This window comes from Patella vulgata, chromosome 8 (assembly GCF_932274485.2).
Source record: "Patella vulgata chromosome 8, xgPatVulg1.2, whole genome shotgun sequence".
In the NCBI taxonomy this organism is placed as follows: Eukaryota; Metazoa; Mollusca; class Gastropoda; family Patellidae; genus Patella; species Patella vulgata.
In genome coordinates this window covers 46,917,068-46,939,031 of record NC_065886.2, presented here as the reverse complement: position 1 = coordinate 46,939,031, position 21,964 = coordinate 46,917,068, and the positions used below count along the sequence as shown (strand labels likewise).

At 36.6% G+C, this 21,964-nt stretch overlaps 1 protein-coding gene across 1 annotated transcript in view; it reads right to left on the bottom strand.

The window, feature by feature from the left end:
- The window catches only part of LOC126830822 (inverted formin-2), a 38,296-nt gene that overhangs the window by 1,727 nt on the left and 14,605 nt on the right, over window positions 1–21,964 (bottom strand). The window contains exons 2-13 of the mRNA XM_050561248.2: window positions 17,781–17,896; window positions 12,484–12,643; window positions 10,438–10,616; window positions 9,464–9,543; window positions 7,506–7,966; window positions 5,256–5,410; window positions 4,560–4,724; window positions 3,589–3,846; window positions 2,906–3,087; window positions 1,696–1,816; window positions 702–863; window positions 261–342 (exon numbers count right to left, since the gene is read on the bottom strand). Coding sequence (XP_050417205.1) covers window positions 261–342; window positions 702–863; window positions 1,696–1,816; window positions 2,906–3,087; window positions 3,589–3,846; window positions 4,560–4,724; window positions 5,256–5,410; window positions 7,506–7,966; window positions 9,464–9,543; window positions 10,438–10,616; window positions 12,484–12,643; window positions 17,781–17,896 — 2,121 coding nt within the window. The remainder of the gene's footprint in view (window positions 1–260; window positions 343–701; window positions 864–1,695; window positions 1,817–2,905; window positions 3,088–3,588; window positions 3,847–4,559; window positions 4,725–5,255; window positions 5,411–7,505; window positions 7,967–9,463; window positions 9,544–10,437; window positions 10,617–12,483; window positions 12,644–17,780; window positions 17,897–21,964) is intronic.

Genomic DNA, 21,964 nt, shown 5'->3' with positions numbered 1-21,964 from the left:
TCAAATGGCGATCCTGCAATATAGTAGCCTTGGTTGTCAAATAACGTCCCGGGGAGTTATCTGATCAGGATCATTGAATCGGACACTTGTCTAAAAAGGTATTGTTCAGAAATGGTAATCTTGATATTTCTTTATTGTTAACCACAAACGAGAGGGTACATTTAAAAATTTATCGAAAATACTTACTGGGTCCATTCGGGCATTTCGAGACCATAAAATGTCACATTTTGTAAACCGACAAATAATTGAAAATTGCTTACTTTTTCTTTTTAATGCTATTTCTTCCATTGTTTTCTGTCTTAAAGCCACTTTCTTTTCCTGTTGCCGTCGAGCCTCCACTTCCTGGGTAAAAAACAATATGAATCATTTAATTATGCTATAACCTATACATGAAAACCCTATATGAATTTTGAATATTGAAGAAGAATTGGCCCTTTCGAGGTGTTCCATAATTTTCGATTTGACAAACGATTGTTATTGTTTACCTTTTGCTAAGCAGTAATGTTGGTCATCAGGACTCCGTTTGAAACATCACGTTACTATCAGATGTCTTTGTGACATAGTCTATACCAACTGGCTAGCACCCACGGACACCCACGTCCCCTTTACCTAGTAAGTTTATATTTCACCGCACTGTCCACGTAAAATTATTTCCATTTCAAAATTCAAGACAAAAATCAGGGGAGATAACAATGTCTTACCTGTTCACATAATTTGACTTTTTCTGTAAATTCCAGAAAAGAAAGTAGAAAGTCGTTGAGATTAAAAGGAGTGTTCTCACAGAAATGATCTCTCAGTTTTTCAGATAAATTATCTAACCTATCAAATCCTTCATCTACGTCCGATATATCATTCTCAGCTTCCTAGTAAACAAAACAAATAATAATAGCTCATTTTTGAATAAACACGTGGTACAATTTATTTCAATAATTTGTTTGCATGTAGGAGATATTTTGCTGTGGAATGAAAACAAAGATTCCCAAGAAAACTCACGAAGTTAGGTAGGCGACCTTACTCCTTGCCACCTACTGGACATAGCGGGGTGTGAAACCAAGATAATTGACTCAATGACAGACATTATCTAAGGTGCACAAAAATATCTCAAATCTGTTGTATATGAGGAGGAAGTGGTTGGGAACGAGCGAATTAATTCTAGAGGATTAGAGGTAATTTTATGCGATGTAAACAATACTATGGGTCGAATGATAACAGAAAGAGCCCTTTTCATTATCCCTAATTTCACTGAAAGGGGATAATTACCAACAGCAACAGTCATATCTTATAAATGTCTCGAGGGTGGGGGAGCGTGGTAACCATGACCTCTGATATCCAGTGGAGAATTTAAGTTTTCCAGAGCAGCGGTGTTTGTCTGAGAATAGAATAAGTGGGTGAAATGGGGATTAACATCCTACTTTTCTGCACCAACCGGGATATTAGGGAAATTTTACTCGGACAGCAAATGAGTTCAAATTGTCGGGAGTTATGTTATATGTGCATGTCATCATATTAGCTAAACGCTTGACAGGCCTCCGTACGGCACCACAGCCATGACGAAACCACGATGGAAAATTCCGGGGAATGTTCTCGGTCAGCCTTACTCACTGACCCACTGAGAATAGAGATGCTCATTCCTATTTAATTACCTTTTCTCCGATGTTATTTGCTGTTAATTGATAACAAATATTAAACATTTACCTCCAAAAATTCAGAAAAATGTGTTTTCAAACCAGGTTCTACCGACGACATCTGATGTTCAAATTTATCAACATTTTGTCTGAGTTGTAAAAACTCACCTTTGGTATTAGATAGTGTAAATCTAAAAGATCAACAAATCATGAAATAAATAAAAGTATACAAACTGCTCAAACTAGCTTCAAACGTTGTGTTTTCATTTCTATGTATTTTAGACCCGTGTTATTTTAATTGCGATTTTATTTATGTAGTTGAAAAAACTCCGTCATCAAAAATTTTAGAAGGGGAATATAAAAAGGTCCTTAAAATATGTGACGCGGTGCGATCTGAACAGTAACTTGGCAACCAGCGGTGCGGTCCGAACAGTAACTTAGTAACTTGGCAACTATCATCAATACCCTAATATATTTCATCTTGTAATGGGTGAGAATGGCACTGGCTCACTAAAGTTGTACCGGGTTCTATCCTGCTGTTGGCCGAGAAAGTTCTTCGTAATTTTCCACCTTAGGTTTCTTTTGTCGGTGCCACAGAACGAAGGGTGAGTTAATAAAAAACGAGGCCCACTGACAGCACATTAAAAACATCCACTGACACTTGAAAGTCAACGTTTTATCCTTAGCAGCTCATATGTCCGTCTTCAGATGCCCGGTTGGCGTAAGGGGTAATCAAAAACAACATAAATAATTCGTAAAACGAAAGGCAAAATCTAGAAAATATTAAGTGGACTGCATACTGATTGTTGAAGGAGAATAATTGGGGATATCTTTCAAGAATAGGGTCCATGGATCACGTACCACAGGCCCTGGTTACGTACAAAGCTGTGGCTAAGTATTATCTTTAGTTCATTTCAAACTCGCTTGAAACTCCTCTCTGGCAAAATAGTTGAACAACTAGTCGCAATCTAGGCTAGGTATTATGTAGTAGTTATTAGCACCCTTTCCGAGGTGTATCGGTGAATATCAGGACAGTTTTGGTCGAGGGGCCCAGCCGAGGCGGAGCCGAGGCGGCTCCCGACCAAAACTGTTCTGATATTCACCGATACACCGAGGAAAGGTGCTAATAAGTTACTTACATCACATTTCTATCGAGTATTGTGAAGCAAAATGTGAAAAATAGACTTTTCTGCATGTACTGCAAATAAACAGGACGGTTTCATCAAAGGTTGCCAGTGGCAACGAGTAGAAGTGGGATGTAAATACTATAAACTGCTTACTTAGAGGCCTTCTGTAACGCTTCTAGAAGCTCGTCAACAAAACGTAGAGCGTTCTTGTTTTGAATTAACGCCTCTTCCACAAGGTGATGTAATAAAGAAAATCGTGGAACATTGGACTTCACCATTGCTAATTTACATAATGAGTTGATTCTAAATCCATAGGCACTTCCGGATGTACTTCCCTGAAATAGGCAAACATAAAACTGTTTTAAGACCCGGGAAATAGTTCATTAACAGTTAGTTAATCATTTGGTCAATGAATCAATATATTATTATGTGTAATTATAGTTAAATAGTACAACCCTCTTCCTGTTTGAATTCCAGGTCACTCCCTTCCTTTAGTAAAATGTTCATTCATAAATTCTAAATAGCCAACAATAAATTGGATATACAGTGAACTCTGTATACAACGTTTCCGTTGGTACTTGGCTAATATGCAATGTAGTAGTACTTAGCGTTATAGCCGGGGACGTTACAACATGCCAACTCAGTTAAATGTTATAGTCAAGGTGTCTTTGTAACCAAGAAAGTTAAAGCTATAAGTAAACTCTTTATATCGAACTGCAATTGTGGTGTTCAGTCATATCGGGGGGGGGGGGGCTTGTCCTTGGATAATAAAGTGGTATAGGAAAGGTTACACGTCTACTGAACATGAAAAGTTTAAATACAATAATCTTACTTACTTTATTTATAAAATTACCCGCATGTAATACAAATCTGAGGAACATCTTGAGCGAGTCACTGTTGAGTATTTGCCTACAGACAGAATTGAGTAATTGTATATTGGGTCGTATTACGGCCATCTGAGAATTAAAGTCACTTTTTAGATTCATGCCCTCTATTCTAATATTATAATTAGGTATTTGAATTAGATCTTTGTAAAATTTCTCTGCATCACCTAACTTATCGATGTCGCCATCAAAATTAGAGATCAGTTCAACCTAGAAAGAAAATACAAAAATAAGCGTCGTCTTAAAAAATGAAATTGGGCTTAATGTCCTACTTTTCTGCTTAGACCATAGTCTTATAATAATGCACTATTTAAGTTAAAAGAACTGAAATATATTCAAATATTCGAATTAAAAGGTCTAAATGATATTCAAGGACTTGCGACAATATCAGCAACCGTGCCATGTGAATGCTAAAGCCTTAGTTTCATCTTTCACGGTGTTAATTTTTGGAGCTATATAAAACTGAAAGCAAAAGCTGCCAATCGACAAAATAATTCGATTCTACCGGAATTTCTGGCTCAATATTCAAGAAACGAGATATTCAAAATACATATGTTTAGGACTAGCGAGATTCGAGACATTCGAGATTGAACTGCAATTATTTGTTCTTTACGGATATACAAAATATTCGAAAAACAAGTTATTCAAAATGCAAGATATTCAAGAAATCAGATATCTAAGACACGATATGTTGGGGATTCGAGATATCTAAAACACAATATATTCGGGATTTTAGATATCTAAGTCACGATATATTTGTGATTCGAGATATTCCAAATACGGGATAATTCGTTTTGTTGGTGAAGCTGATGATGTCCCTTTAAAATTTTAAAGTCACCATTGCCGGATAATGAAAGCCTAGTACACTATTACTTTGTTAAATATGTAATAATTGACAATTCCATTAGAATAGTTCAGCTTACCTCTTCTTGAGTTGGCATAATCTTTAATAAACCTTTGATCTTCTCCGTGCCCAGACTTCGACTATCACATTTACGTATTAAATCTATAATACTAGCATTGGCATTTCGAAACTGTTTTAGAAATATATTCACAATCATACTTCGCTTAGGATCCAGTAAGGCGATCTGAAATCAACAAACGATTTACTTTCTAAAATTAACAAAGGATTTATCTTCTGAAAATAACAAGGTTATCAAGTAGCTTGATATCACTTTTCATTTAATTGGGAAGCGTAAATAGCTAAAAACGGGTCTTACACTATTGTGATAAACTTGTCAATGTGAATACTAAAACATAGAGAACATGCATCAATCTTACAGGTTCTGCAAATTAATAGACAATGCAGGATAACTGTGCCACAAGACAGGGACAAAAAAACCAATATAATAGAGAAAACACAAATAAAAACCCAGTTCCAAGAAAGTTAAAACAATATGTCGAAACAAAACTGAAACATATTATAGAAAACAGTAGAGATAGAGCCACACGAGCGCCACCCGGGCAACTTTGTCCTGGTGATAAATTAATACATTCAGAAATAAGATGTCAACGTTAAAAAGAAATTGATTTAAAATTATATTTGAGAGTAATAATAAAGTTATCTTTTTTTTGTTATTTTATTAATAAAGCTATATAAAAATAAAATCAATACAAACCTCTAGCGATGCTGAATGTCTTTTAAGAGCTTTTTCATTAGGGTGGGTGGGTTCCAGCTGATTTGATGATTTTAAAGCAAATAATTCTTCTAGTTTATTATACTTCACATTAATTTGATCTTTCATCTTAGCAACATCTCCCCAAATACTGTTTTCTATTATTCATAAACATAAATAATAATTAAATGTGTATAAATTCTTGGCATTCTCATTAAAGATGTATTTATGTAAGATTTAGATAAAAGATAGGCTGCCAGGCAGCGAAACATACGCCCACAGCAGCCAAATCGTCCGGCCAGTCAACAAGAGTTATCACATATTTTTAATTTTTTCGGTAATGAAACATTTATAATACACTAAAATCTGATTAAGAGTAACAACTCATTAAGTAATTATCATAAAATCATTAGAATTTATATGGTTTTTATAAAGTTCTGCCCCATGCTAACGTTTAGTATACGAAACATTTAATATCATGGATTTAGCTGTTCAAATTATCAAAATTCATTGAAAATCAATATACTTGTTCTTCTCAAGACCTTAAATCCTGTGTATCAATCTGAGGTTCAATCGGATGATAACTGGGCGTATAAAAAAGCGGACTGTTCTTGCTATAATAGTATAAATATAGATAATGAGAAATAAATCTATTGAGTAAAGTTATGAATGTTTAAGTTTTGACATGGTAGTCCAGTTGTCGAATACCATTGCTATAATAATAAACAATGCCTCGATTAGCCATACTATCGTTAAATTATATAATCCATTTAATATCTAAACCATCCAATGCCTAGAGAGTTGATTATGTCGTGTAAATAAATGTTTAAATAATAAAGAAATACAATAGACAGATTCAGCTCTTTCATAAGCATCTTTAATTTTAAAAATAATTTGAGATGGCAATATTTCTCTAGTATAGTTTGTTGAAATATCTATCGCCTTTTCGTGGCAAAAGTATGATTGTAACTTTTATCAATTACTTTATATACGATATCAGTGATTATATTTACCACTTTTGGTTTTAATTCCCAATCCATGTATATCAGTATTACTTCCGGTACAATTTTGTTGTCTGGTACTTTGTCATTGAAATAATACAATACAAGATTCAATGAGTATTTTTTACACGACATCATTGATATCATTTCCGCTTTAGGTTAGAAATCGACGCCCAATAAGTGATCTATCTATTAGCTTCTAACCGATACAGATACAAATCAACATTTATGACAATCGGTGTACTGTTACTTCTCACAAAGTATATAATTATTAATTAGCTTTTGGTGCCAACAGGAACAAGGACAGTAGCAAAGGGTACATAAGATTACGATTGTTTCCTTCAGTTTACAACATATGAAACTTCTAAACACAAAACTATATATAACAGCACTTCTCAATCTACAAGGCGGATATGGGGAACTACAGGGGCTCCATGAGTTAAATGTTGGCTCATTTACCCGAAGGTCCCGTGTTCCGTGTTGGCTGAGAAAGTTCATCGGCGTCCCCCCCCCCCTTGTCCCTGGTTCAGGATGCAGGATGGAGGGCCTGGCATTTGAAAGTAAACAGCATAGTTGTTCGGATGGGACGAAAAATCGAGGTCCCGTGTACACATTGGCATGCACGTAAACGAACCCTTGATAGTTGGAATTCGAAATAAGGGTATGTAACGCTAATGTCCAGGAACCTTACTCTCATATCGAATTCCAACTGTCAACGGTTCTTTTTCCTTTACACCAATATGTACACTGGACCTCGGTTTTATACGTTGTCCCTTGCCAGACACTGACAAGGGGGAACCACGACGAAAATCCCCGATGACTTTCTAGGCCAACACCATAGAATCGAACACCTAATCTTCAAGATCTTCGGGTTAGCGAGCCAGCTCCCAGGGAGTAAAACATTTAGCTTTTTTTTTTATTATTATTTCTCTGGTAAAAAGGGGCGCGTAAGTCCCGAGACTATAACACTTATCTACGTATCTACATGTAAATCGAATAGTGTGTACTATAAAACTCCAAATAAGTTTGGATTCTCTGCTTTTAAAACTTCTATAAGTGCTGGTCAATAAGGCTAATATGGCATTCAAGACTACACCTTGAGGAAGTGAAAGAGTGTATAGGCATCTCGGAACTAACATATGTTTCAATTTTTTCGCTTGCGCGTAGGGGTCTTAAGCAGTTGGTGGAAACCGGAGGACGCGGAAAAATCCCACGAGATTGGATATTAAAGTAATAGCATTGGGCTACTTACTGCGTAAATTCTGTATTGGTACTTTACTCCAGTTTAGCATCTTCATCTTACACTGGGGTTCTGGGGTTTTTATTTCTTCTACTGGAGCTACAGGTATTGCACTTAATCCTGGTAGCGTTAGGCCTGGTGGTGGAGGAGGAGCCCCTGGTGCTCTAAACCCTCCTGGTGGCGGTGGGGGAGGTGGCGCTCCCGGAATTCCAGGGGGTGGCGGGGGGATCCCAGGTGCTGGCGGAGGGGGAGGGGGGGCTGGAGGTGGCGGCGCAGCTGGTGAATTTTTGACAATGACCCCATTTTTTCGCCTCAAAGAGGATCTGCCCTCGGGAGATAACTCTATGGGGTCTGTTTGAGTTTCTTGATTAATACTATCTCTTTGTTTGTTTTGTCTGTAACAGGTTTCTTGTGTAGTCTGGTGTTCAACAGTCTTTTGTACCATTTGTTCGATGTTTATCCACGTTGCTTCACTTTAATAAAAAGAACAATGATAATAGCTTACATCTGTTAGTCTGGTGTTTCTTGCTCTTTCCCTAGTCTGTTTGATGGCTAAATAATAGTATCGTATTATACAGCCTTTTGTTTTATTTGATTCCCTAGTCTCCAAATTTCCCTTTTTTGGAGAATTTACTGAACGTAGCTTATATTATACACTGTGTTAAGACTGAAGCTTGTACATTCCTAAAGACGTGTCTACATTATTTCACGGCATACACAAACAATAAGCCTAATACAATATCAACATTTCTAAATATGGATAAACGATATTATTTTGTTCACAACCCACAATTCGAAAAAGATTTGGAATATATATATCTGGAAACTGAATCTTTCGATTGAAATAATGCATATACAATAGGGGGTGTTTCAGTCAGGTAATCTCTGAAAATGCTCCAACACTCAGAAACGTAAATGGTTCGGAAAACTGACATTTGCCTTATCGTTATCTTCTGGCTAGAAAAAAGTGAAGACAATAAGTCATATCAATATGAGATGTTTCGATAGTTAATAAATCTGACTGGTCCTTCGCACCTCCAAATGGCTAAGGGAGAGTTAGACATACATCTATATTTAAATCTACATGACTTCAGTGTAACATGACACTATGATAACTAAAATGTCAGTAGAGTCAATAATTATGTAACGTAATCCAAGAACCATACATTGTGTCATTTTTAGAAACATCGAAATAAAATGTTCACAGAAACGACACGGGATATGGCGGTGTGGGCGAATTTACAATAGATTATGCTTGTGGGAACCGGATTACAAGTAATTTGTCATCAACAATGAAGTTATTTGTAAGTTTCCTTTGTAACAAAATTAATTCGTAAAAACTTTTATAAATAATCTTGCCATCGACAAAGAGTGTAATTAGATATGCAGACACGACTTTTAATAAATAATTTTGGATTAAAATAAAAATTAATTATTTATTTCTAATATGCACCACCGTATTTAATATTTTTATTTAATACTTAATATTCAACCCGTATTTTTGTTTAATATAAATAATGAAAATTGCTATTGGCCGTCTGTCATGTTGCCCATTTAAAGCAGAAATGCCAGATATATTTCAGTAAATACACTAGTATGCGGAATACTCTTAGAACACTATAGTTTAGTCCCATGAATTTTTTTTGAAAATCTTTGATATGTTTTCAAAGAAATACAAACGTCCACTTGTCCGGGGTGTTTATTTAAACAATATTTATTCACAGAAATTGGACTGGGGCACAGGCAGACGCCTATAGGCCCCACCTTCATAAAAATACAAAAATTTCAGAATAATGCTGACGTTTACAAACGTTATTGAAATGTCACATTTATCAGACCACTAAATGCAAAATAATTGTAGCTGAATTTTTCAGGCTGATTAAATAGTCTATATGTGAAAATGTTGCGGTTTGGTTTGCATACTTTAATCACACGGTGAAAACCGGGATTTCCCCTTGAGTTGAACATACCTGTGAGAATTGTTACTATCTATCTGATATAAGCTGTATAATATTCCTAATAATGAACTTCCAATTGGTGTATCTTGAAACTGAAAATACAAACACCTTCAATATATTATAAATGAAATGAAATGGGGGTAACGTTTTACTACTCGGCTAATGAAGGAGAGAGAAATGGGGTTTAACGTCCACTCGAGTAAAATAAGTTATTTCGGGACTAACATATGGTTCATTTTTATTTCAATAATTTGCTTGCGCGTAGAGGTCTTTAGCTATGGGGGGGGGGGGGGGCAGAGGACTGAGAGAAAACCCACGGGGTTGAACATGCGACCCTACTCCTTGTCACTAGACCCAATGACAGACCTTATGATCTAGCGCGCACGTGATAAACCATTCGGTCACCCAATCCCCGCTGGGCTATTGAAGACGGCAATATTATAAAATAATTTACAAGTTTTCCCATTTAACTGACATTTAAAATACATCACTTATAATAATATGGCATATCCCATTTATTGCTTTTAAATTGTATAAACCAGTTTACTTAAAGGGAATATACCTCATTGAATTGTGTCAAAATAAAATGTTGAATTGGGTTGATCTTATGTGTTATTAAGTGATTGAGTAGTGTCTATGTGGTTAAATATCTCAAGGCAGGAATTATCTATAGTCTGTCATCACGGAAAACAAATCAACATGTAAAATCCAATGTTATTCGAAAATCTTTTTTATTTTATTTGACCAAAATCAAGGAGGTCTGTGGGGTGGGGGTGGGGGCGATGGTACTAACAACGACAGCTCTGTGCGTCAAATGCTGGTGGCATAGCCGGACAAAGCCACAATGGGTTCCAATGGCTTATGTGGCTTAAACGTATAATATTCTAACCCTTTAGTCTTAAAATTCCTGACTATTAGTTCTAACACATAAACCTGGGTACGTTTTTGAAACTGTCTATAGTTTGAGAAAATTTGAAGACGAATACCTTGTTAAGAAGAGCCATAAAGAGATCACGTGGATTCGAAATATCTACAGATGACGTATTTTGTTCGGATAAAGCCTCGGCATCCGCATTCAATTCTTCATCAAAAACGTCCAACTGTACTCGTAGATCTTCATCATCTATATCTCTTAATCCTTGTATTACATCTAATATATTTAAAGCTGGCAATAAAATAAAAATAGATATATTTTATAATATATGTTCATAAAAATTCATTGAGGTACCGTCCACGACAACAACCGGCTAGATGATAATTTTCGAAATAGAGGCTATTATTAATGACCGCACGGGAAAAAGTTAGAGGAATTCATTTTGTTTATAATGTTTTGGCTGTGTCACCCAGTGTATCTTAAATTGCACGTATCTTTAATCCCATTGAAAAAAAAAGAAAATGAGCGAGGCCCTTAAACCCAAAAATCTTTGACTTACATATTGTACATTTGCCATGACGTAGAAAGTGTAATCATAGTGGCATCGAATGGAAGCAAACTGTTTAACTAACAAGTACGAGCATCCTATGGACCCGGAAACGACTATGACGTCATCGCAGCCATCTTGGAATTGTGACAGCATATACGTTGATCGATGTGCAATTGTCCAAGGAACAAGCATGCCAAGTTTTATGTGACCGTACTCAAACAACAATGAAATGGGTAGTCCATGGGGTCCTGTTAACGTTCCTCTTCGATGTGTGAATACATGGGCCTAACGTACCCTCTTCGCTGAGTGAATACATGGGCCTAACGTACCCTCTTCGCTGTGTGAATACATGGGCCTAACGTACCCTCTTCGCTGAGTGAATACGTTGGACTGCCTAATGAAAACACATTGATAAGAAAAGCAAAGATACTAGTAGTTTAGTGGTATGTTTAGTTACCATGGTATAAGTATCGTGATAGTAACATATGGTATCTACCGTATCTATATATTAAATTGTGCCGTCAGTAATACAGGTCAATAGGTTAACATTAGACCATTATAGGCAGTTTCTTATATCTGTTTTGTGATTTCGTTCTGGAATTTGAAAAATCGGGTCGCGGAAAATTGAACAGCAATATTCGCAAATATTTCCTGTCATTTCTTCTCCACTTACGTTTTAATTAAGGAAGGCTCCGATTACTATAAAAAAAAAGCTTCACGATATTCAGAGGCAGCATGTCCAATTAAGCCGCTTAATTAAAATATCCGTGATTGTTCAGTTTTACCTACATTAAAGAAACCGAATTCCCCGTAGCCATTGCTATTAAGACATTTTTTGACAGTGTCACATATACGAATTTGGACTTGTAGCAGAATGACAATTAGGTGATAGTATATGTACGCTTAATTCAAGGAATCACGAGGACGTTGAGTATATTAACCCCTATAATTAACAAGAGGTTTTTGTAACCGAACAAGTAAGAATATAAGATGCACTGTGGGGCCTGCTACGATTTTGTCGCTGCCGATCAATTTGGTTCATCAACTTATATTTGAACTGACTCCCTTGTATATCGAATAATGAACAATCCGAACATCTGCGTAATTACATGTAATACATACTATTCATATAATATTGGTGAAGGAACGATTTAATAATTTTACCGTTGCGGATGATTTAATAGAAGAATGTCGCCAGGATTGGAGTTGGGGTGTTTTGGGGTGGTTGTACCGAAACGGACCCGGGGACTGGGTTATTCCTTAATAATCTATAATCATCAAAGTACAAGGGCAGTGTATGGGTATATGTAATCTCTTTGGAACTGAGGTGAATGGGTAATCTCTGTGGAATATGGGTGAATGGGTAATCTATGTACAATATTAAAAAGTTAACCTCTGTGGAATCTGCGTGAATTAACTTTGCAACTGAAATACATGACATGTGAAATCGCTTTAGAATCTGCGTTGGTAATTTGTAGGGAATTCCCTGAGCAAAATACGTATGTTACATTAAATGTGTCTGGTGTGTAATCCGTGTGGAAGTTTTGTACTATATTATTTAGCTTAATATAGATTGCATCATGTTTGGTCAAATCACACCTTACTTACCCACAAATTCATTCCTTATTCGGATTCTATTATGTATATTTTCATTGGCTACAATAATAGAATTGATGAGCGCCATTAATGCTATTTTGAATGATGTGAGGTCAGCTTGTTTTAACTCCGTCACCATTATACTAAATCTATACGGTAACTTCTGCCACACCTGTCAAAGTAAAGGTATGAAATATCTATTAAAGAAATATATACAATAGACTGTTGTTATAACACAGGTAGGTTAGAAAAATATTTGAAAGCTAGAGCACGTATACCACACTTCAATACAGACACATGAGTATCAATATATAGTCGTATGACGATACGGGAGTTCAGGCAACTCATAATATACTGTTTATTTTTTGAAGGAATAATAGGTTCCCATTTCAATTTGCGACTTGCTACTTAAAAAGACTTAACCGTATAAGTCCTCGTTGTGCTTGATAATGTCAAGAGGCACGTTAGAGAAAAGTAACTCAGACTAAAATTGAGTAATTGTCATTCATACCAGTGTTGTGATTTACTTAAAGTGCTCAAATTACTAGGTGGCGCTTAAACAATAAAAGTTCCGTTTTTAATAGGCGTTTAGCTATTATTATGAAAATAAGTCCAACGATCTTGGTTATTATGATTACCTCTGGCGTTGATAAATAAAAATGTTTCTTTCTAGATATTAATAGTAGCTACTGACTAGTTACCGGAGTTTCTTGAGAAATAAACCCCACCAACAAGACATTGGAGTTTGGGCAGAAGGATATCACAACGAATGGAAATGAAATGAAATGGGGTTTAACGTCGCATTGTTCTGCTCCTTCTGGGCTAACGAAAATGGGCTATGAGGGAAATTTTGCCTGCACAGTGGCGCTACAGTATACTCTTATATCGAACTCCAACTACCAAAGGAGCTTTTACGTACACACCAATGTGTACACGGGACCTCGATTTATCGTACCATCCGAACGACTAGACAGCTGTCCTCGTCAGGGTTGTCGTCAAGCAACATTGACAAGGGGAAACCACGCCGGAAAATCCCGATGAACTTTCTCGGCCAACACCGGGAACGAACCCGCGACCTCTAGGCAAACGAGTCAGCGTCTTACTCACTTAGCCACCGTGGCTCAACTTACTTAGTCACCATGGCTCCCACAACAAAAGAAAGCCACTGTTGAAAGAGATCAGAAGTGAGGCGCTGGCTAAAGATGTCCCAGGATCGATCTCAGTGTTGGTCGAGAAATTTTCTAGCGTGGTTCCTCCTTGTCAGTGGCGCAGGACGGGGGTTTGGCAACAGAACAGTGTATTTTCGTTCGGATTGGACGAAAAACCTAGATACCGTGTATACGTTGGCGTGTACAACGCTTGACGTGTACGTAAACGAACTGTTAGAATTTGTAATAAGGGTAGGCCGTAGCGGTACTGTCCGGGCAAAATTTCCCTCATAGCACACTACATGTATATGGCGTATGCGCGTCTTCATTATCCCGGTAGGTGCAGAAAAGTAAAAGTTAAACGTCATTCCATTCATTTATTCATTTGACTTTGCTAAACTAATTTCATTTTTCGAACATGTAACAGTTTATATGTTCTCAACATAAAATAGACATTTTACGTTAATGATTTAGATTTCATGTTATTGCTGAACGTGACTTGCATTTTTTTCTCTTAACGTGCTCTACTTCATCCATCTGGTAAGAAATTGTTTTCTCTTGGTGGTCGTTAAAATATTTAGTAATTGATTTGACCTAGTTGTTAGATTTATTTCGCCTACTAAATGTTAGTGTGGTTAGCTTGACATCGTTAGGAAAAGAAATGTCGAAATGCTGTTAGATTTTAATGATTGCATTCATGAACAAAAAAGTTAAATGTCACTTGTGATATTTACATTTTCCCGGTTGATATTGAAAACCCCATTTCAAACCTATTCTGGCGCGTATTATGTCACCCGATCCAATATCGTTACAGAAGGGGATAATAATAACAACAAAATAAATCGGTCGACAATGAGGTAAACGGCAACCCAATTTTACCGTTCGATAATTTTATGACCTCCACATTGGGAAAATAAGGTCCTAACCCTAACTATAACGAATCATAGATCCACCACGCACACAGAAACATTAAATTAAGGGACAGTCGAGATAAGTCCACAAAAAGAAAATGGAGGTCATAAATTTACCGAACGGTAAAAACGGGTTGTCATTTACCTCGTAGGCCGATTTATTTCGTTAATATTATCCCCTTCTGGGCGGTAACAATATTGGATCGGGTGACAGTTAAAATTATTCTTTTGCTCTTATAGAGGTTAGTTGATGACTGAAGGATAATTCATTTCTATATAACCCTAAATTACTATCTAATTTACGGCTTTTATTGTTTGTTATGCTAGGTTCCCAGTGTCGTGCGACGCGTTACAATAGGATTATCCCTATTGAGTCCACGATCCGGTACGTTTGGATATGTTTCGATTCTATCAACACGATTGCCACGACTGGCCTCAATATATACTATTCAAAAAAAGTAGGGGATATTTGATTTTGGGGGCATAATACTAAAATATGCAAATGACTACGAAAAAAGTCACTATAGAACCTAACAGAAGAAACATTTCCAGTTACATGTGACGCCCAAACGCACCAATAGCTACCGCATGGAATGCAGGTGATGCTTGGGATCATCATGGGGGTCCAACCCAAGATTTGCACGACTCTGACTTTGAATGTTACAGTCATTGTGGCATTGAATTCCAGGGTGGAAACATCAGTTTAATTGTTTTAGTGACCAGAAAACAAATTTTGATATGCGTCGGCTTACCCAAAATGAAAGGTTACGTGCCCTTGGCATGCTACAGATCGGCACAACACAGGCGGTTGTGGCGCGGACGATGAATGTTTCTCAGTCTGTCATAAGCAGGCTAGGGTCCAGATACCGTGATACACAATCTGTACAGGACAGACCACGCTCAGGTCGACCAAGGGCGACAACTCAAGCCCAGGATCGATTTATCCGTACCTTGGCCTTGAGAAATCGTGTCATCACAGCAAATCAGATCAGCGCTCGTCTTCAAACAGACACTGGTGTGAGAGTGAGTGGCCAGACGATTCGGAATCGACTGCATAGGGGTCACCTTCGCGCCCGACGTCCTCGCGTGATCCCTTGTTTGAGAGATCATCACATTCAGGCAAGACGTCGTTGGTGTAGGGATCGTCAACACTGGGGTAATCGACGCTGGAGCAATGTGATGTTTTCAGATGAGTCAAGGTTCACTGTTGATTTTTTGGACAGACGTAGGAGGGTGTGACGTCGTCGAAACGAGCGCTTCCAAGACGTTAACGTCATCAGACATGATCGATTTGGGGGTGGTTCTGTTATGGTGTGGGGAGGCATCACTGTTGCTGGAAGAACGGCTTTACATGTTGTTGCAGGGCGTGTTACAGGCCAGTACTACCGGGACAACATCTTGGCAGTCCATGTTGTGCCGTTCGCACGACGTCATGGCCGCCTTTTCATCTTCCAGGATGACAACGCAAGATGTCACAGGGCCAGGATCGTTACAGGTTACCTCCAACAACAGAACATCACCACATTACCTTGGCCAGCACTGAGTCCCGACCTCTCCCCCATCGAGCATGTCTGGGACATGCTTGGACAGAGGTTACGTCAACGTCAACAACGTCCTGCCAATGTCCAAGAACTTGCTGCTGCGTTGCAACAGGAATGGGACAATCTGGACGAAAATGACCTTAGACGTCTCATTAGGAGTATGCCACGTCGGATCAATGCTTGTTTGGCAAACAGAGGAGGATTTACCCGTTACTGACTTGGTTGTGATGCTGTGGTAACTTTGCTGTTTGACCCCGGGTATCATTTTACCCTTATAATGGTCAGTCTGTGCCTTACTTAGTCTAACGATCATTTGGAATAAATCGATGAATGTGAACTTCATTTCATTTTGTCATTTGTTTCTTCGTCAGTTTCATTAGGTGACTTTAATAACACTTAAAAATCAAATATCCCCTACTTTTTTTGAATAGTATATGATAAGACCTGACAAGATCACCACGATTAAAACCACGATTTCAATCGTAATAGTGGGAAGCTAGCATTAAGGAAACTGTTTATTGGCACATCGCACATTTTGAGGAAGACATTTTGTTTCGGAATAATTCTCATTGTTAAGTTTTAACTTTTTTCTGGATTTTCAATTATTAGATTAATGAAACTGAACTAAAAACAAATAATCAAATAATAGTGTTAGAATAATATAAAGGGGCGTTCTATTAAATTATAAACTATTGATACGGGACGTGGTAGAAAAAGCCAATATGCAATATACGAAAATCGAAAATGATAACATTGAACGTCAACATGGAATGTTTAGTTATAGCCATGATTTCATTCGTTTTCATGAATTTTGATTACAATATAAATATTTGAAACAAAATTCCACATCGATTTCCGCCATTACATTTGTACCGGTAACATGAAGTTTGTAAACGTATTTACTAGATTAAATTATGTAAACGCGCTAAGAGTGGGTTAAACTTGCTGAATTCAGAATAAACCTGTTATTGAATTTTTTAAAAAGAGCCGTATCGGGGTCTTAGTTTCTATAAATATACGTTAGCTTATCGATAACATGCTACCCACACGATCAATTTCGTCATCTCCAGATTTAAATTATACTCCTTTAAACCCCATTCCTCCTCATAATGTGGTATTTTGTTTAGATCCTTTTACATATAGAGTTTAGAATAAATATATTTGTAATTGCATACCTTATACTATGTTTGCTACCAAAACGTGATTGATGCAATTAATTAACTAAACAAATAAAATCGTGTTTTGTAATTAACAGACAGTATTTGATCAAGAGCCCTTAGGGTATTCCTTAAATGAAAAATATGAAAATAAACTAACCTAAATAGATGACTGGACATCGTATATAGTATGAACTATATATACACAGATTGTCACTAAAGATATTTCCAACCTCGTGGGTTTTCTCCGGGTCCTCCGGTTTCCTCCCACTGCTAAAGACCCCTACGCGCAAGTGAATTATTGAAATAAAATTGAACCATGTGATAGTCCCGAAATGATCTAGTTTGTGTCGAGTGGACGTTAAACCCCATTTCTCTCTCTCTCTCTCACTAAAGATATTTATTATAGTTTTACAAAAATAAAATGAAACGGGGCTTAACCTCCTACTATTCTGCACCAATGAATATTGGTATACGCCACGCAGTGTGCTATGCGGGAAATATATATCCGAATAGATCTTTAAGAACAATATAATTTGGAATGAAATATACCTTATATCGATCTAGAGCTTCTAGAGTAAGATAAAACCCATCTGTAGAATATAAACATAAAGCTGATAACAGTTCAAATATCTGCATCTTCACCATCATATTATTTGTCTTTAAAGCTGAAATATAGAGGTAAATAAATATACGTTACCATAGACAATGGAACAATGTGTCCACCAGAAGTTTCAAACTATTATAATGAGTTTTTCTCTTAAAATCAGTCAATGATTCATTAATGCTAACCAAAATCAATAGCTTAACAGATTTCGTCAAATTCAGAATTATTCCGCCTGGGATGTTCGAGATGTCAAAGGATGTAATTCCTAGAGTTTATTCAAATTAAACCAACATTTCGTTTCGTTTTTCCTTTCGGTTGTTTAATCCACTTCCACATTTAGTAAAGCACATTGTGAGTGATATTTTCTAGATCAACGCCAATCAAATCCTGCGATACAAAGATACTCGATTGACTGTCCAGTAAAGTTTTATGTGTTTACCTTTTTATGTCTCCTTCGTATGTAATTCGTAATAATAAATCAATGTGTAATTTATTGAACGTTAAAATTGTAAACAATAACAACAATAGCCCAGAAACCACCTATCTAAAACATGTTTTTAGATGTAAATGGAGAGAGTCTCAGAGAGAGAGAGGGAGAGAGAGAGAGGGGGGGGGGGCATTTCGAAACTAACATATGGTTCAATTTTATTTCCATAATTCCCTTGCGCGTAGGGATCTTTAGCAATGGGACAGGCGACCCTACTCCTTGTCACGTACAAGCGATGAATCAAAACCACGCCACTTGACTCAATGACAGACCTTATGATCCAACGCGTTAACCATTTGCACCCCCCACCCCTTTGATGTAAATGGAATGACCAAACTAATTAATACACAAGAGAAGAATAACATCAAGCTATATTTAGCCTTTGCTAGATTTTGATATTAATTGAAACTGTTGAAGTATTCTTGCAAACAACCTGTTAAAATTCCCTGACGATTCGAATTACTGTCGACTCTGCCCTGTAAACTATTAAGGGTCATAACTTCGGAAATCGTTGAGAATCTGTGAGCGTCTTTCTCTTATCCGTTATTATCCGAAATAATCCAATAAAAATGTGCATATTTATCCAACTGCCGCTCATAACGTCTATTTCCGCCGACATTTTTCCACAAATCTCCAAAAATTTGGGTACAGTACAATTTTGAATGAATAAGCTTAAATACCCAAATCTTAAAGAGGTTTAGTAAAAGCATACTTATAAATGCATTGGTTAAAGGGTAAATCACTTTAAATATTTCTATGTCGATAAACCGCAATTGTCAACATGCAAATGTCTCTTCATATTTGATTTGGTTTCTTCTTATTGTTGTTTTGTAAACAGTGCCAAAATTGGATTTGTTTGACAAATGTCAAAAATTTGAAGTACACGACAGTTAAAAACATTATGTAAATATTTAGACTCATAAAATTGATACTAAATGATGCATCGTAACTAATCTGAATGGTAAATCTCGAGCGAACCTTTTTGGCTGCACTGGTTTTGCAAATCTTTCTATGACCAGGGTTCCCAGCATTAGGTGCAGGACGGAGGGCCTGGCAAGGTACAACTGAAAGTCGTCCAGATTGTACGAAAAATCGAGGTTCCGTATACACATTGGTGTGAACGTAAAAGATCGCTTGGCAGTTGGAATTCGATATAAGAGTAGCCCGTAGCGCCACTATCCGGGAAAATGTTTCCCTCATAGCACACTGTATGGCGTATGCCCATCTTCATTAGCCAATCGGAGCAGAACAGTAGAACGATAACCCGCATTATATCTAATTTCCCAATATTGGGTAAATTAAGTACCAGGTGGTAAATTTCGCCTACCCGAGGGTTAAAGTAGCTGATTCTGGACTTCTGTTATCGATTTCTTTGTCATGTTTATTTCAAAACTTTTGAAAGTGTCGTCAATAAAAGTTCGATTTTCTCTCTCCAGTTATCCCTTTATTTTACCCGGGGATATAATTTTTTATAAACGAAAGCTTTGGTGTAAAGGTCAATTCTACAGACGTGTAATGAACAGTTCGCCTTTAAGACATCTAATCCCATCTCAATTATTCCCTGTTTCTTCTGATGTCTCAAACAGGTCAAATTCTATACAGCTTTAAACGAGCAGTCCTAACACACCAGGAATCCCCTACCGATGTTTATGTAATAAATGTACGATAAGAAATTTAAAATCATATAATAATATTACATAAGTGCACGACATTCAGTTGATCTTTAGTCATTCTCGTGGCTGTGATAGAAGCATGGCAGATGCAGTGTGAACCGGTAGATCGAGACAATATTCCCTAGATAAGCTGTATACTCGAACAGCCAGATAACTGATTACTATATTCACGATTCACATTAATTCGCCCAGACAGATATTTGTAGGCTGGAGCCATTGAGACTAGACTACCGGGAAAAATACATGGAACCGGATAAGAGTCGGACAGTATTGACAACAAGAATAAATGTTACTTTGGCAACATTAACGAAAATTGGGAAATTGGTCTGTCTGTGACATTAAACTATTGGAAAGCCAGATTATAAACAATGGCACAGCTTAGATACAAAGTAAAACCAATATTTGTTAATTATGTGAACTCAAATATGAAGTGGCATTATATTTTCTACCATCATAATACTCCCACGTAAACGCAGCTGACAAAAAATGTACTTATTTTGATACAATAACATTTACAAGAGAATCTCCTTTATTAATTTCATAAATGAATTTTAAAAAACACTTACGTAGGCGAACATCCTGTCAAGACAGTGTCGAAATAGAAACATTCTTTGATTACAAATAGACGGTATGTTATTCTTTATTCTATAGAATATTATTATTTTGAAAAAAAATTATAAAGATTTTAAAATTACGAAATATCAATCTAATAGCATTTCGCAGAAATGATATAAAGAGAACCCATTTCTTATTTCAAAGAAGAACCGACAGCAGTTTTTAAATCTGAGCAATATTAATGGATGACCTTTTTGATCGTAGATAAATTTCAATTTCAGTAAAGTATTAAAAGAAACTACACTACGGTCTGCAAACAATCTCATTTGGCTTGGGGAAATTTTGATTAATGGGGCATTATGAGAGATTAGATAAAGAGTTGATAGTTCTCACTATAATAGTTAAAAAAATAGATAACGTAAATAGAATATGCTGAAAATTTCATTGAAATTGCTACACTCGGAACCGAGATATTAGTTTTTGAATTTTAGGCTAGCCTCGATCATCATTACTATAGAAACCCAGGTCTCGATTATCCAGTTTTACGTTTAATTATTTTTCAAAAAATGTATTCCAATCCGCTAAATATCGCAGGCTAGCGATGGCATCGAGAGTTGATTATGGTCAGGATAAGTTCATTAATGTCTAATTAATAATATAGATAACATTTGAAGCCTAAAGAAAGACCCACAATAGGCAGATTTAAGTCTTGCATAGTGTATGTTTAATAGAAAATATAGTGACGCCCACAAGGAACTATACAAGGGCTCGTGGGGGTTATTTGATCAAAAGCAAAGATGCTACAAGTTGAAAATATATAACTAATATTTAACCACCATTACCATTATATTATCCATATTGAAGAATGGTTGCCATGCATCGAAATATACGCCCGCGGCAGCTAAGTCATTCGACCATTTGTAGGCAATGGGCTTTGGGGGGTGGGGGGGTATACAAGACACTAAAAGCGAACAAGAGTAACACGTATATTACTCAAGTATGCACCGATAAATCAATTCCAAATCAATAGGATTCTTCTTTTCATGAACATAAACACATTAAGCCTCACATCCGCTATGTAAGAGATAAGTGTCGTATTCGGGGCAGAGTATCCCCAATTCTTTCGGGATCCCTGACACTTCTTCAATATTACTATTTTCATTATTTCCCTTCTACACTTGTCTTTCGTTTTATGGGCTGTTATCTTTGATTAGGCTGGACCTTCGGATTTATTACTACGTATTTACATTCTTTTAACTATGTCACGTTAAGAATCTTTGTTTACAAAATGGCCGAATCCCTTAATACCATAATAACAAGATGTAATGTATTTGACGCCTCCATCAATAAAGTTCAATGGTTATATGACCTTAAGGACTGTATAAATACATATATTATGTAGATAAACCTTAGA